At 42.4% G+C, this 16,362-nt stretch overlaps 1 protein-coding gene across 1 annotated transcript in view; it reads left to right on the top strand.

The window, feature by feature from the left end:
- Positions 1–513: 513 nt before the first annotated feature.
- CYTH3 (cytohesin 3) overlaps positions 514–16,362 on the top strand; it is a 68,716-nt gene continuing 52,867 nt past the window's right edge. Inside the window, exon 1 of the mRNA XM_079953933.1 lies at positions 514–1,965. Coding sequence (XP_079810059.1) covers positions 1,929–1,965 — 37 coding nt within the window. The 5' untranslated portion in view covers positions 514–1,928. The remainder of the gene's footprint in view (positions 1,966–16,362) is intronic.

Here is a 16,362-nt window from a genome sequence, read left to right as displayed (position 1 = left end):
GACCCAGCAGTTTCTGAACTATGAACAAGGAAATATATATAGACAGAGAAAGAGAAAGAGAAAGAGAGAGAGAGAGAGAGAGAGAGAGAGAGAGAGAGAGTTAGTTTTCCCCACCTTTCATATCATCCTTCTATGGCACAACAGAAATCCTGGACATAGCACAAAATGTGGAAATATTCTAAAACGCTTCAGATTAATGCTACAGCAACAATCTTACCTTGGTTACTAACAGTCCCCATCCCATTTCCAGCCATCATTTGCTAATCTCTCAATGTAAGGAGCTCAATATAGGGAAAATAATAATTATAGGATTGGCTTGTCAGCCCTACTGTGTACACACAATACCTTTAAAGCACATTTTAAGGACACCTCCCCCCTAAAAAAATAAATTGTAGACTCTGTCCTTTGTTAAGGGTTGCTGCAATTTGTATCCGTGAGGGGTAAACTCACAGAAAGAGTGTGTGTTGAGTGTTCTTTAGAGGTCTACAGTAGTATGTACTGGCTGCCCTGCACCCTGAGTGAGGAATTTTTTTGGCACAATCCCATAATATTTCTTATTATCACAGTAATTCATTTCCGTACAGCTGCTGTCTTCTCTGTAGGTACCTGTATTGTTGTTGTTATTCTTTTCATTATTAATAATTTATTAATTTATTTATTTAGTGCCCCCTTTGTCTTGGCACCCTATGCAGTGGAACTGCCTCCACCGCCCCAAGTTTGGCACTGGCTGCAGTTATAGGGTAAACCAAGACTCTTTTGGGGTGCTAATGCTGTGAACCCCTCCACTGCAGGCTCAGGGTGAGTATATATGTGTACACAAACGATATAGCCCCTAAACTAAAGACACCAGTCTCTGCTGTGTCTCGTTGCAAAGGGAAACATAAACCCAGAGTAAGCTCCGGGATCACCTGCAACTTCGCACTGCTCCGAGATTGGGGTGCCAGGCAACTGGATCCCCGCAGCTTCCAGACTGCTCCTGTTCACCTGAATGTCTGCATATACACCCAGGCAAGTAACCGCGCGTCTAGTTTGGCCCAAGTTAACACCCAGGCGGGGCGAAAAGTGTTTTTAACCTTGAATTTAAAACTGCCGTGAGGCGACCCGGGGGTGCCAACTTGAATAAAATATGGGAGGCAAGCCCCGCTCCGCATAATCGATCACATGACACGGTGCACTATTTGAATGGCGATGCCCACCGACTTTGGGGGAACCCTGCACCCTCAAATATTTTATTGGAGGGCCGAAGCCCCCCTCCTTAGCCCCAAGGAGCTGGCTCCTCTGACCCGCCCTGAATAGCTGCCATTGTTCAAACGACCAAACGACCCGCTCGCGGAGGTGGGCGCTCTTTTGAGTTCCTCGGGCAGTTGAGGGGAAAGGTTTCGGGTTGCTTCGCTTCTTCCCAGAGAAACGATGCGCTTTATTTTGAACGGCGGTTTCCCGAGCGACTGGGCAGCCTTGGGAAAAGGGCAGCGCTCGCCTCTGCAGCGGCGACGTCCCTTCCTCGAGGGTCGCCTGAGGGAAGCTGCAACAGCCCCTCATTTCCCCTCACGGAAACGCGGCCTTTCGGAGCGGCGGCGGCGGCGCTGCTGCCTTGTGGCGGAGCGCGGCGTCGAAGGAGGGCCTGGGCTTGATTGAGGCGGCCTCTCTTCCTCCTCCCTCCCCCATAATATTTCTTTCTCCCTTCCCCTGCGTGGGTCACATGAGAAGGGGCGGGCGAGCCTCGCTTAGCAGCAGTAGCAGCTGCGACGGGCGGCAGCGACAGTCGGAGAAGCTCCGCTGAGGAGAAACGAGGCGGACGAGGACGTCGGCAGCCGCCTCGGAGCTGAGGGGAGCCGGAGCCGCCGGCCGCCAAGCGCCCCCCTCAGGAGTCCGCGCGGGCTCCTCGCGACGCCTCTAACATCGCCCAGTGCTCGGCCAGCAGCCCCAACATGGACGAAGACGGAGGAGGAGGAGGAGGAGGAAACGGTGAGTAGTGGCGGCAGAGGAGTTTGGTTTGGGAGCTTTATGAGGCGACGGCGATGGAAGACCCTGGATAAGGGGGACTCCCCCCTCGCCCTCACACGCAGAGAGACCAGAGTGCCTCTGAGCGTGCGCAGAGTTTCCCCCTTTAACGCAGAGATTCTCAGTCTGTCAGCTTCATCCAAGGAGGATCAGGGGAGAGATGTGTGTGTGTGTGTGTGTGTGTGTGTGTGTGTGGTTTGGGTCGCCCTATTTCATCCTTGCAACAATCCTGTGAGGTCGGTTTCCAAGTTGGGCGGTGTCGGTCCCAAGAGTCTGACAAACTGGAGAGCTTCTTATACCAGCACTTTTTTGTTTATGTTTTTGGCTCTGCGAATTTTAATGCCTCTTGTTTGGTTAGTTCCCATAGTGAACATATATGATTTGGGCGATCAGCTGCATCCTTCCTGTTGAGGTCCAGAGCAAACTTGCCTGAAGTGCAGTTTGATACTTTAAAAAAAAAAAAGAAGAATCTCTCTCTCTCTGTTTTGCTTTGGTAAATTGTACGTGTGATTCCTGTGTGGGGAATGAAACCAAGTACCTATTTCTCGCTCTCCCAGTTCTGCACTTGAGGGAGTTTAAAATCCTTTCCAACAACACATGATTACATTGTCACTTCAGTGAAGTGCATTTTGATTCAGAGAAGAATTGAATTGACAGGGTCAAGTATGCAGATATATTCCACCCTCTCAGAATAGCCTCCACACAGTTTGAGGATTTTTTTGGTCTTCGGTGGACTTCTGCTCCTGTTCGTGACACGTACCCCAAGCACAAAGATCACACCCTTGCCTTCCATGTACTGGCCTGTTTCTATACAGTACTTGCAATCACCAATGAAGATTAAAGTCCTCCTTGCAACACCCATAAGCATGCACTGAATTTTTGGAAACAGCTGACTCCTTTTACTATGCTTTTGACCAGCCCAATTGTAATCACAGTTTTGAGGGACAGGCTGATTGGCATTAAGCTAACCATTTAAATGATTTGAGTGATGAGTGATCCTTGTTCTCCTGAATGACGCCAGTCACCATGTCCCTTGCTTCTTTTGTTGCCCCACTTCTCAGTTTCCAAATTTAGTTTTGCGATATGTCAGAGATTGAGTTGGGTAGTTTGATCCTGACAGCTCAGAACTGTGTTGCTTTTTACTTTTTTTGCAGGGCAGGGAGGAACTCTGTGAGCTGGCAGCTGCTGTCAGTTTGTGGGGCTAGCTAGCAACCTGTTGCAGGTGACATATAACAGTGACTGTCCTCTGTGGTGACTCTGATCCCTATACAGTGGTACCTCAGGTTAAGTACTTAATTTGTTCCGGAGGTCTGTACTTAACCTGAAGTACCACTTTAGCTAATGGGGCCTCCTGCTGCTGCTGCGCCGCTAGAGCACGATTTCTGTTCTCATCCTGAATCAAAGTTCTTAACCTGAAGCACTATTTCTGGGTTAGCGGAGTCTGCAACCTGAAGCGGATGTAACCTGAAGCGTATGTAACCCGAGGTACCACTGTACAACAATTTTTCCTTTCATTTTACCATCGCAAATATTACTATTTCCCCTACAGTTCCAATCCCCATGTGTTCCTATGTATGCTTAGTCCCTTGTTCTAAATTCCATTGATTCACAGACAAAATGGGATATCCCATTTTTACATTTGTGAAGCTATACATAGTTTCAGTGTTTCTGTCCTTTGCAGTTTTATTTTGGCAACATAACCTCTTCTCCTATTTTTTCATCCTGTTGCAGTGAGTGACCCCCTCTCAATAGCTACTCATATCATGTCTCCCATTCTCTATAACCACTTCCACTCTAAAAAAAAATAAAAATAAAGCCCTCCTCATGTGTACCTCTTGACATGTTTTGTTCCTATCTCCTAACTGCACACAACTCCCATTCATGTATATTTTTCTCTGCCCCCACACTGTCGCCCACGGATTGCTTTTTCACATATTTATCAGTGCCTCTCGGGATGGGATAGAGGATTGAGAGACATGAATATAATAAGGAGTAGTGAGTAGTTTTCAGGCTGCTGCCTGCTATATAAAGAGGAGTGTTGTTGAAGGAGGAGCTGGGTTAATCTTTCTGGCAAGGCAAAGCAAGCACTGCCTGTTTTGCTAATTCTAATGTAGGGATGCTGTTCTGATTGGGACTGTTCCATTCAGCATGGAGGACAATAGCAAACTCTGTGTCATGGCATACCCTAACTTACTAATGTCCCCTTCCCATTTTCCCCCTTGAAAGGTCATCTGTTTCTGGAGGAGGAAAAATGAATGCATAGTGTTTAGGGGTTGTGTCAATGGTTGCAAAAGGCAAGTTAGTGATGCAAGATGAGGCCTGGGTATAAAAGATCCTATAGAAAGGGGAGAAGACTAAGGGACATTAGAAGCCACATGGAGATGCAATGAACATTTTCAAATGGTTGATTTGTGCCACCAGTAGTGTTAAGGTTGATGACAAATTGTTCGTTCTTTCACAGTGAAATCCTTGTCTGTTCTTTAGCCTGCTTGAAATTGTGTATACACTTTGCTGAAAACAATGTGTGATAGAAAGGTTAATTGTTTCTTATAGTGTGACATGGGCACTGCTGCTGCCTCAGTCTAGCTGCAGCAGTAATTGCTAAGCAGTTTATCCAGTTTGAACAGGCATACAGTTTCCATAGACATTTGCTCAAATGTTTGTAAACACATACCTTTAAAATCTAGGGCGCGTATTTCATAGTGTCCTTGGGTACTCCTTCAGGCTGTTGAATTATAATGGATGTGCCCATAGTTTGAACATCATATAGGATTTTCAACGAAAGGGATTGGGTTAAGACATTTGAGTTAAGCTTTGCCTAATCAAACAGCACACAAAGGACAGTGGTAATAAAATTGTAAAAGTAATTTATGTAATTTCAGGACCAAGGCATTTTATCAAGAAGTCCTTAGAACAACCATGGGACCCTGTTTCCCTCCAGGTATATGCTAGACTGCAGCTCCGATCATCTTTGACTTTTGGGTATGCTGACCAGGGCTGATGTTAATTGGAGCCCAACAAAATCTGGAGGGTCCCAGGTTCTCATCCCTGCTTTAGAATAAGGAAGCTGAATTTGTTCTGTGTTCCTTTATTTATATTTGTTGTGCAAATATATGAAGAGCTAGTTATGTGGCATGAGTAATAGTTGCATTATGATCTCTTGCACTAAGACTAAGAAGCTAGAATTCTGAAACCAAGTGGGTGTGGTGTGTTTATCTTGACATAAGGAAAAAATGCTAGGATTAATCAGTGACATGTTGCAGGAAGGCATCCTATAAACAAGCAATGCTGCCATTAACATTTCTCAGCAGTTGTTTCCTGAGCTGTTTAGTAGGTATTTGAGACTGTTCCTTCAAAAGCAAACATGTGTTTTGGGCAGTCCTGTTTTCTACAAACTAGGTAGGGGGTAAAATGTTAAATAAGCTGCCAAAATGAGCAAAGTTAGACTTAACATATTTAAAACACTTTTGTGTAGGTTGTAGTATGTGTTTATCAATAATAATGGGCTCCACATGCAGTTATCTAAACAAAAAACTTTTGAGACTGTCTCCTCCTTTATCTCAGCCTCAGATGAAAATTGCCTTTTTGTGTCAGTTATGAATGATAAGGGGACTTAGAAGAACCCTGTTGGTAATTGTCACCCATCTTTAAAGCACTTCCCTTTGGAGGTTCTCCAAAACTTGAACCTTAATGTGTTCCAGTTTGATATGAATGCATAAAAACAATCACAAAAGTGTTAAAACTACAACAACAATATATTGAACAAATATAGTGGAAACTCTTCAAAATAACATTAGTTATTGTGTTGAACTTTACTAAGGTTTTGCACTTTATTGGTTGTTTTATATTTACTGCTCATAGCTATACTGTTGCTGGAAGATCTCTTACAAATTTAATCAAGGATATGTAGTTCATCAGGCCCTGATTATGGGTCCAAAACTGGCAATCCAGCTGGTGCTGCTTCCTTGTAATGTCTGAAAGGATGGGCATTGCATACAGTGAGTTTGAGCCCCCTATTATTTTTCCAAGCAGGCTAGGATTGTGCTGTAAAGTTAATTTGGGGGAAATAAATTAACTGAAGACAATATAGAGATGATTTGGAGGTAAGGGGATAACTGAAGAGGAGTTGAATTGATTTGGAGCAGGATCTATTGGACAATTAATGTGTTGGGCATTTACCCCAAATGGAAGATTTGGGGTAATAATAGGGTGGATTGCAAATGAATTTAATTTATCTGGAGCGATTTGGATGGGGAATTAGTTGGCTTGACTTCTACAACATTTGAACTCTAAATTTGCATATCCAGTAACATATGCAAATCTGTAAGGAAATAACAACAAGCACACACTCCAAATACAGGCACAGCTTGTGAATGGCCCCAGAGACCTTTTCCTTCACATATTAAAAACATGCTTTGCCAGCTGAATATTCACACAGTCATTCATTTGGCTCTGGTTGGCAGCAGCGCTTGTAATGTCCAAAGATGTTTGTTGGACAACATTCTTCTTGTTGGTTTATGGAACTAAAAATGCCAAGTCACATTCAAAACGAAACCCAAGGATGTTTTGTCTCATTACACCTCCAAAGTAGCAAGTATCAACATTTTAATGTGGTTTCCTTTTAATATTCACAGCTTGTTCAAATTAGACTTTCTGAGACTGTGCATGCATAGCTGGAAATCTGTTCTCTCTTTTTTAGTCCAAATTTATTTTGGCTTTTTAAAAAACCTCTCCTGTGTTGACACCATGTTTCCATCTTTGTATTTTTAAGTGTATTGTGTTTTCATTGGGTAGAGTAGTGGCTGCGTCAAGCTTCCTTGCAGTGATTTTTTTCATGCAGAGAGATTATTTGAACTGCAGGTCATCTGAGCCGGCAGATGGGAAGGAGATTTTCTATCACTTTTCCTGTGTTCAGAAGAAATGGAAATCCAGATACTTATTTTTTATGTATTTATTTACAGTATGAAAATAGAGGATATGAAATTTTAAGCATTACTCTTATTGATGGTTGCCATTGGACTGTCAGCACTGCTAACCTAGGGTTAATTTTGTTCATGTCCTCTTTCTTGTTAACTCAGCAGGTGGAATGTATATTTCTTGGTTTTTGCAGTCCTCTTGACATGAAAAACTAATATCTTCAGAGATGCTAATCCTAGAGAAGGATTCTAGTGCTGCTTTCTATACAACTCACTGAATTTTAATTGAACATTTGGTGCTGTTGGAATACATTGCTATTGGTTGAAAGTATTTACAGCTGCATGCTCACATTAGCAGTTATTTTTTGTATAACGGGGCATATCCCAAATGATTCTCCCTGCTTTTAGGTAATTCTGATTGGTCAGTGCATTACAGGTGGTGATGATCTCATTTTAGAGAACGTGGAGGGTTGTTTCCAGTTTGTGTCCTGAACTAGGACTCACTATGCTGTTTGGGAATTTGTAGCTAGAACACCTAAAACTGTAGTAGCTTTTACATATTTAACCTATAATAATGTTGTGCCATGTGAAGCCACTTACTGGGGGTCTCCTGTTGCAGACTGGAGTTAGCAGTGGCTGAAGATGCTGAAGACTATTGACAAAGCTGAATTTTAGTTGTGCCTTGTGCTTGTCCCTTTGAATCAGTATCTGTTAGCTTTATCTCAATGCTAACAGATTTATTTGCTTCAAAATTTTTTGTGACATCGTGGAGATATTTGTGTCTCATCCCTACAGTGCAGAGCAAAATCAGTTTTTCTCCTGGTAATATCTTCTTTCTCCTTAAGAAGATCTGACTCTAGTTGGAGTTTAATGGCTCTGGCCTAAGCTATTCAAGATGAATGTGAGTCTTTGATATTGGTGTGCATACACAAACACATGCAGTAAAAGTAGACTCCCATCTACTTTTACTGCATGTGTTTGTGAAGAAAATTGCATCACTTATACTTGTGGTAATTCTCTGTACAGTATTGGCAAAATATAAGGGTCTCATCTTGTAAACAGTGATGCAGAGCGTTCATCGGGTTCCTGTACTTGAAAGGGAGCATATCATGGGAGACGTTCAATGAGATAAAAGAGATTTATGGGGAGGATGTCCCATCGTATGACGTAGTCAAGCACTGGCATCGTCAGTTCAAGTGTGGTCAGACTTTGGTGGAACGGCTCCCATTCCTGGGTGACCACAATCTGCCATAGATGAAGACACCATCCGGCAAATGAAGGCCACAATTTTGGAGGATTGCTGCATAACCGTTCACCAACTAGCTGCATATGTCAAAAGCAGTGTCGGCTCTGTAGAAAAAAACATCCACGGCCATTTGCACATGGGAAAGGTGTCTGCACAGTGGGTTCCCTGGCTGCTGATGCCTTTCCAAAAGCAGGAACGAGTCACATGCTCACGGGCTCTTTTGGTCACAAAACCTTGATGACTTCTTTGCCAGACTTATTACTCAGGAAGAAACATGGGTCCATCCAAACAATGGATGCACTCTGCCTTACCACCTTCAAAGTAGGCACGTGTCTAACTGCCAGTGGGCAAGGTCATGCTCGCAGTCTTTTGGGACCAGTGCGGAGTAGTGATGAATTTCCTGGCAAAGGGTACCGTAATTACTGGGACATACTACACTTCACTGCTGCGGAAATTGCGAAAGGTCATCAAAATTGAGAGGCATGGTATGCTGACCAAAGGTATCCACCTCCTGCAGGATAACACCCCAGTTCACAAATCGCATGTTGCTCAGATGGAAGCATGGTCCTGTGGCTATGAAATCCTTCCTCACCCCCCTTATTCTCCTGACCTTGCACCATCGGACTTTCACCTCTTTCCAACCATGAAGTTATTTTTGAAGGGCGAGCTATCTCCAGACAATGAAATACTGATTTCTGAGTTGTGGCTTCTGATGCAACCTGCTGACTTCTAAAGACGAGGTCTCCACAGCTGCATAAAACGATGGGCGAAGTGTTTGACTCTTGCTGGTAGCTATGTAGAGAAGAACTAATAACTGTGCCCAGTTTCATTTGTCTCAGTCCACGGGAAGTACGTCAGGGGAAATCTTTCATGAACGTCCCTCGTAGTTAGTTGTATGTCAGCTAATTTGCAAGACAATATGATCCCGTTTTATACAATTTATCTTTTGACCTAAAATATCCTTTTACTTAAGTAGAGATTAAATAATGCTAGGTTATGACAGGCAATTATTTCTATTGAGGTCCTAAAGTAAAATACTTGGAAATATATCCTACTAGTTTCACTGGAACTTCCTTTCCCATTGTGGTCTTAGGGTTGATATGACAATTGGTGCTAATCATCTATTATGTTCTAATTACAAATATCTCTGTATTTAACTGAATTTTTGAGATGATACTGCCTTCTCCATTGATTGCTTGAATTCTCATCTTTTTATGTAGCTTCAATTGGAAGAGGCTTCCCATTAATCATAGCTCTTTGGTGTTGGTGTCTTTGAGTAATTGAAATCCTGGCATCTAGTATGGCATTTGATAGCAAGTTTATGTTCTGTTAAAATTGTGAGTGTTTGTTTTGAGGATAGAATGCTATACTGAAATTAAGTAAGGACTCTTCTTGAATACAAATTCATAGTACAGTATGGCTTCAGTTATCTTGTGTACTGCTCATACTTGATTTATTGCTTCCCATCCCTTTGAAATAAAGTCTAAGCTGCAGCCGCTTTATAAATTTTCTTTTTTAAAATAAGAATTGCACTTATGTATAAGTTTGTTGCTGGTTTTTTGCACTGTTGTGAATGATAACATGCTTTTTATGTTTAAAAAAGATAACATTTAAATGCAGTGATGGAAAGCTGAAAATGGCAGAAACATTTACAATGTTGCCTACAATATGTCTACACATTAACCCTGAATTTTGGGAGTGCCTTCTTGGAGTGGGAGAAATAGTTGCTTGCTCGTCCTGTTCTTGGTCTCTCTGTGGCAAATGTCTTTCTAAGAGTTCCTAGTCTGGTATTTTATTTTTTTGGCACAAGGCACCTGTTCCTCCAGAACTGGACTGAAGCTATTCCACTGAGAATGTGAGGAGTGGGGAGAGAATGCATATTTAGTACTATGTGTAAATTACTTATGTTTAGGTTATAAACCAAGGTTGCTTTTGAAGGAAATAAAATTAAACATTTTAAAATAATTTGAATGTCTTACAGCTGTGGCTTATCTTTGTTTTCATCAGGAAAGATGAATGAATGCTGGAGAAAAATTGAGGTAAATGGCAGGTGGCATAATTTAGCCCCCACCCCCAGTTTTGTGTCTTGTACCAAAATGCAAATAGCTGTCATTCACAGAGAAAAACCATGTGTAATGTTAACAAATGGATTTTGTTATGACTTCATGATGGTCCTAATAATACTATTACCAACTGTAGACTTAGGAATTTTATCCTATGGGCCCACAAGACTACCTTTGCTTTTTATATGTCTGAAGTACAGTATACATACCGGTAATCTATCCATTCAGGGCAGAATCTGCAACCAGAGGTGGATAATTCTGTACCATCTGAAGAGGGACTCTGCTTTTTCAGACCCTCTAACTTTTAGGTAATGCTGCACTGTTTGGCTTCCATTGACTCTTTTACGTTATGCAAGATCCAAAATTAAGCCCTGGCTTTGCCAAGGTAAAAACTACCATGTTTCTCTTTCTTTCTGCTCTCTGCATACCCAGCAACCTGTATGATATGCTTAAGGTATTGGACAGATCTGGATTACAAGCTAGGCTTTATTTTCTCAAAACTGTGGGGAAAACAGTCATTGCTGCTTCATTCCAGAATTCTAGGTGTGTAACCTGATACCTGTATCTGTAGCACCTGGGAGGAACTTGTACAGTCTGCAGTCTCCATTGTGGAATTGAGTCTACCAGATGATCTCATGGCTACAACATTGAACTTAATTTTATACTTCCTCATCCCTTGTCCAGCCACCTCCTGCTCTGTGCAACAACTTGCCCAACAAAGAGTTCTGGAGAACTCAAAAGCTTGTCACCTTTTTGTCCCTTTTTTGTTGCTCTTAATAAAGGTATTGCCCAACTATGGACTTTGTAAGAATAGTCTGATTGTGTAACTGGAGTCTAATGTAAAACACACACATGTACCTTGGATCAATAAAAAGTTTGTGCCTGCTGCTTCAATTTTGGCATGTCCCATGTCTGAGTGATTCACCTTGCAGTTTGGTCATGCTTTTTATTTATTTATTTTCTGCTGCAGTGGTTTAATCTCTATAAAGTTACTTGGATATTTTGCATGATTGTTACCTCATTCGGATTTTGACTGTAAGCTTAAATCCAGCAGATGCTTCATAAAATATTGGCCCTGCAAACTGTTGTTTTGGACAGCAGCATTTCCTTTTTCTTGGCACAGACACACACAATCTGCTAGAAAGCCATGTGTTTTTGTGGACCCCTGAGATTTGTCTGAAGAAGGAAATGGTTTGACCTGTTTGGTTGCTATGAAGTAAAAACACTCTTGTTTGTATTTTTGTGAACATCTGTGTTGCATTTATTTAATTCCCTTTTGGAGATTCTTAAAACCCTGTAGTATGATGTTATAAGGTTTCATTAAAAATACATTGGTGCAGCTATAGTCAGTTCTAATGTCTACTTGTAGACAGGTCTTAAGTGGTGCTTAACCAGATGTTGAAACTGCCTGTCCCAGCCATGTCCCCAAAGGGGTATACAATACTCATAAAAGGGGAAGATGGTAGGGCAGGGGTGTAGCCCTGATGATACATGCCTTCATAAAAATAAAAAAAAACCTGCAGGATGTGACTGTATCATTACACAGGCAGGCCAAGTAGAGAGGGTGTACTGTTCAAAGTGTGTGTGTGGAAACAAGACTACTAAGGTGTGCCCCCCAGCACTTTCCCAGCTTTGAGAAGGAAGTGGGAGGGCTCTAGGGCCCTGCCAGAGCCTTGTACCTCCTTCCAAAAGCCTGGTGCCTCACTTAGGGAAGACAGTGTGAGGGTTGGGTGGGGGCATCAAATTTTGGCCTCTCCCCACCATGCAACAAAGCAGTGTGAGGCCCGCGGGTTCTTTGTTGAAGTACTCTTGCGGCCCACGTGGTGTGAAATGTTGGACCACCCTGGTCTACACTGACTGGCAGTAGTTCTCCAGAGGTTCAGTCAGGGGGCATTCCCAGCCCTACCTGGAGTTGCTGAGTATTGGCACCTTCTGTACACAAAGCAGATGTTCTTCATCGTAACATATTATGCATTGCAGGTTATTTTTACAGAATGGATTTTCCATAGTAAGAGGAAAACGGATTTAAAAAAATTAAAAATACAGACTCACATTTTGATGGCAACATCATCATGTGGATGATGTTAACAAACTTGTGGGTATGAGCAACACTGATTCCACAGTCAAACTGTGTGCAACCACTGCTGGTTGTTTTGGTGCCAGCATCATATTTTTATGACACTTTCTCCATCCCTGAGCAGGTCTTGCACCATTTGAAGGTGGTTCCTAAAGCATCCTGCCATCTAAGCAGTTGAAAGAGTTTGGAGATTGAAATCACCATCAAAGCTTTTTCTTCTGTGTTCGTTTCCTTGGGTTATATATCCAATTATGCTTTGCTCAGGATAGACCCTTTGCAATTAATAGACCTAAGTTAGTCATGCCCATTGATTTCAGTGGATCTTCTCTGAGTTGGATGCAATCTCTTATTGTTTAGTGTTTTCTTCTTACTCCCTTTCCTATCCTTAGTTCTCAGGACTAGAGACTTAATTCTTAATGAAAGCCAGGACTACTTTCTCAATGAAAACTAATGTTTGTATGTTTTTAACATGGATGCCTCAGTAGTCTCCTGCAGGCTATATGTTGTGAACTTTTTCCATAACTAATTACATCAGCACCTTTTGATGTTGTTTAACTATGAATCAGAAACTTACTTGGGCAGTTTTAGGAGTGTAGGCTGAAAAGTGTAGCAGGGTAGGATAAGTTTTGTAATCCTGAACCCTGAATGTAAAATTAGTCTTTATTAATTTTAATGTGTGATGGAAATGTGGGGGCTTTGAAAACATTTGGAATGCACAGTTGTAAAGATAAATCTCTCCTGTGCCCTGTATGAGAGCATCTGTAATTTATAGAGTTGATTCATTACACAGCACATCATTAATTCTCTGAATATGTTTTAGCATGAAGCCGAGTATTTCCTGCTAATTTATTCATGACCTGTTGTACCCTCCAGGTACTTTCTTTCAAAGATTTTTGTTACTTGGTAATGGATCATAAGTCTAGGAAACAAGGACAGTATTTTTTACGGGTTTGCTTTTTAAAAATTCCTAGTATGCCAGTTCTGCAAAAAGAATCTTGGAGGTTTAAAAAGCTGTATAGGAAACAATGTCAAGCTGGTTTTCAGTCTGGTTAGTAGTAGCCGGTGTGGCAGTACAGTAGAGCTGCATTGCTCTCTTGCCTTCCAAACACTGTGTGTTGCTGCCACTCACCAAGCATGGGAGGTGTGTGGTGCATAGGGCCTGGTGCTGTGTGTGGATGCAATAATGTTGGATTTGATGCACTGCACCATATTGAGCTCCCCAGCCTCATTCCTCCTGTCCTGGTAAGTGACAGTGACACATGGTGTTGGAAAGCTAGGAAAGCAACACAGGCCTACCTGTGCCACCCTGCTGGCCACTGCTGCATCTGGTGTCATATATGTGATACTTGGGAATGTAGAAAGCTCCCTTATACTGTGTCATTCTATTGTTCTATTTTGTTCAGTATTGCCCATGTTGACTGGTAGCAGCTCTCCAGGATTTCAGGTAGGGAACATTTCTAGCTCTACCTGGAGATATCAGGGATTGAACCTGGGACCTTCTGCTTGCAAAGCAGATGCTCTACCACTGAATCACAGCCTTCTCCAAGACTCTTTGGACCTGCCACATCTCTGTCTGCTCTAGGAATCCAGCTTAGTGCCAGGCAGCGACTGCCACAAACACGGTCTTTCTCATGGCGCTTCCACATTGCAGTTTATTGTGGAGTCAGCACTACTTATGCAGGAAAGCTTTGCACAGCATCCACACAGCATCGCCCCTTATCAAAATACCAAGCTATACTGCTTTCCCTATTTACTCCACATTTACTGTTTCTGTAGAAAACCCTGCAGAAATGGTATATCCGGGGGGGAAAGTGGTGGTGGAACATGGGACGGGATTTTGATAAGGGCAACTGCATGGATGCTGAAAAACAACAACCAAAAACTTGCACACATGAGAAGCATCAAGTCCATTGCCATGTGGAAGGATCCTCAACCTCAATTCTCCTTTTGAAAAATATATTCCCACCTAACAGTGTGGGTGTGATATCAGAAACAAACATATGAAGTAGCATTGTACAACCTGATACAGTTGTTATTAATTAATTGAATTTTGTATTGGCCTTCAACTGAAGATCACAGGATGGCTCGCAACATAAAAATACAAAATGAAAACAAAAAATACATAATAAAACAAAAGCAAAACAAAAAAACAATAATGCCCCCTCATACAGACACATTTAAAAGGCAATAGAATGTTAGTCAGCCAAGTGGCTTTTGGAATACCTTTCGATCAACAAATTGTTATTTGTTGAATGTGTGACCACATATGAACATATGTATTTGGGACTCTAGCTAGCTAGGTTGGAAGTGGACAGTTTTACCACCATGCACTGAATTAGGTCAGCTAATTTCTTAGGACATGGCCTGCCAGCAGATGAATCTGTATTGTGGTCTTAGTGCTTCTGAGGTAAACCTAAAATTGGGGTGTTGGATGGACTTTAGTTGGCAAATGACTCCAGTAAGAGTTAGTTTGGTTCAAAAATAAGACTTCATAGGCCAACACTATTAATAACCCCTGTTTTAAAACATTTAAAATCTTGGACACTGCATACCACCAGGCGACCTAAATATGACCTCTGCATTTAGAGCAATGGTATTACTTGAAATAGCTCCAGAAGGATTGTTTGTGGAATTAACATTGCAGAACAGATTGAGTATGGGGGAATTACAAAGTATTGTGGGAATTACAAAGTATTGGAGGTATTAAGTCTTGTGTGTTCTTCAGCCAGTCTTTGAATACTTTTCTCATAAGACCCACCAGTCTGCTTCCTGACTCCAGCAGACCCTTGAAATGAAACTTTCCTAGCAGGATTGTGTATTTTGTCCTATCTTGAAAGCACTAATGATATACTTGCGCAAATTGTTTTGTAATATCCTCTTACAGAAAAAGAAGCCAAGGCACCTGGAAGAGAATGAGATCTAGGCTACAGCTGTGGAACAGAAATGTGCATGAGACATTTGGAAGGGAGTTGGCTCCATGGAGAAGAGACCTTGTTCTGCCTGACCATTTAAGGCTGTGTCTGCACCATACCTTTTAAGCACATCCCCCCTCCCCCCGCAAATATTCCTGAGAACTGTAGCTTACCCTTCATAGAGCAACAAGATATATAGTGTCCAGTTCAAGGGCAGTAATAGTACCACACTATTCTGCCTTGGTCAGACCACACCTGGAATACAGTGTCCAGTTCTGGGCGTCACACTTTAAGAAGGAGGACAACCAAGATGATCAAGTGTCTGGAAACCTAACCTTATGAAGAACAGTTGAGGAAGCTGGAAATGTTTAGCCTAAAAAAGAGGAGACTGAGAGGAGATATGTCTAAAAGGCTGTCAAATGGAAGATGGAGCAAGCTTGTGAAGATGGAGAGCCAGTGTGGTGTAGTGGTTAAGAGCGGTAGACTCGTAATCTGGTGAACCGGGTTCGCGTCTCCGCTCCTCCACATGCAGCTGCTGGGTGACCTTGGGCTAGTCACACTTCTCTGAAGTCTCTCAGCCCCACTCACCTCACAGAGTGTTTGTTGTGGGGGAGGAAGGGAAAGGAGATTGTGAGCCGCTTTGAGACTCCTTAGGGCAGTGCTAAAGTGGGATATCAAATCCAAACTCTTCTCCTCCTCCTCTTCTTCTTCTCTGGCTCCAGAGGGTAGGACTTGAACCAGTGGATTCAAGTTACAAGAAAGGAGATTCCGACTAAACATCAGGAATAACTTTCTGAGAGCAAGAGCTGTTTGACAGTGGAACGGGCTCCCTCAGAAGGTGGGCTCTTCTTCATTGGAGGCTTTTAAGCAGAGGTTGGATGGCCATCTGTCATGGATGCTTTAGTTGAGATTCCTGCATTGCAGGGTGTTGGACTAGATGAGCCTTGCAATCCCTTCCAACTTTACAATTATGGTTCTATGAATTCCTAGCACCCTTAACAAACTACAGTGCCCAAGGTTCTTTTTGTGTGAGGAGGGGGAGGGAATGTGCTCTAAAGATATAGTATGTATGCAGCCTAAGTCTTCCCAGCCCTAGCTGTGACTTTTTGAGGGTTCTTTCTTTTGTCTAACCATGGCTAGAGAAGAA

This window comes from Podarcis cretensis, assembly GCF_951804945.1.
Source record: "Podarcis cretensis genome assembly, chromosome: 14".
In the NCBI taxonomy this organism is placed as follows: Eukaryota; Metazoa; Chordata; class Lepidosauria; order Squamata; family Lacertidae; genus Podarcis; species Podarcis cretensis.
The sequence above is the reverse complement of the archived record's forward strand: the minus strand, read 5'-3'. Positions and strand labels throughout refer to the sequence as shown.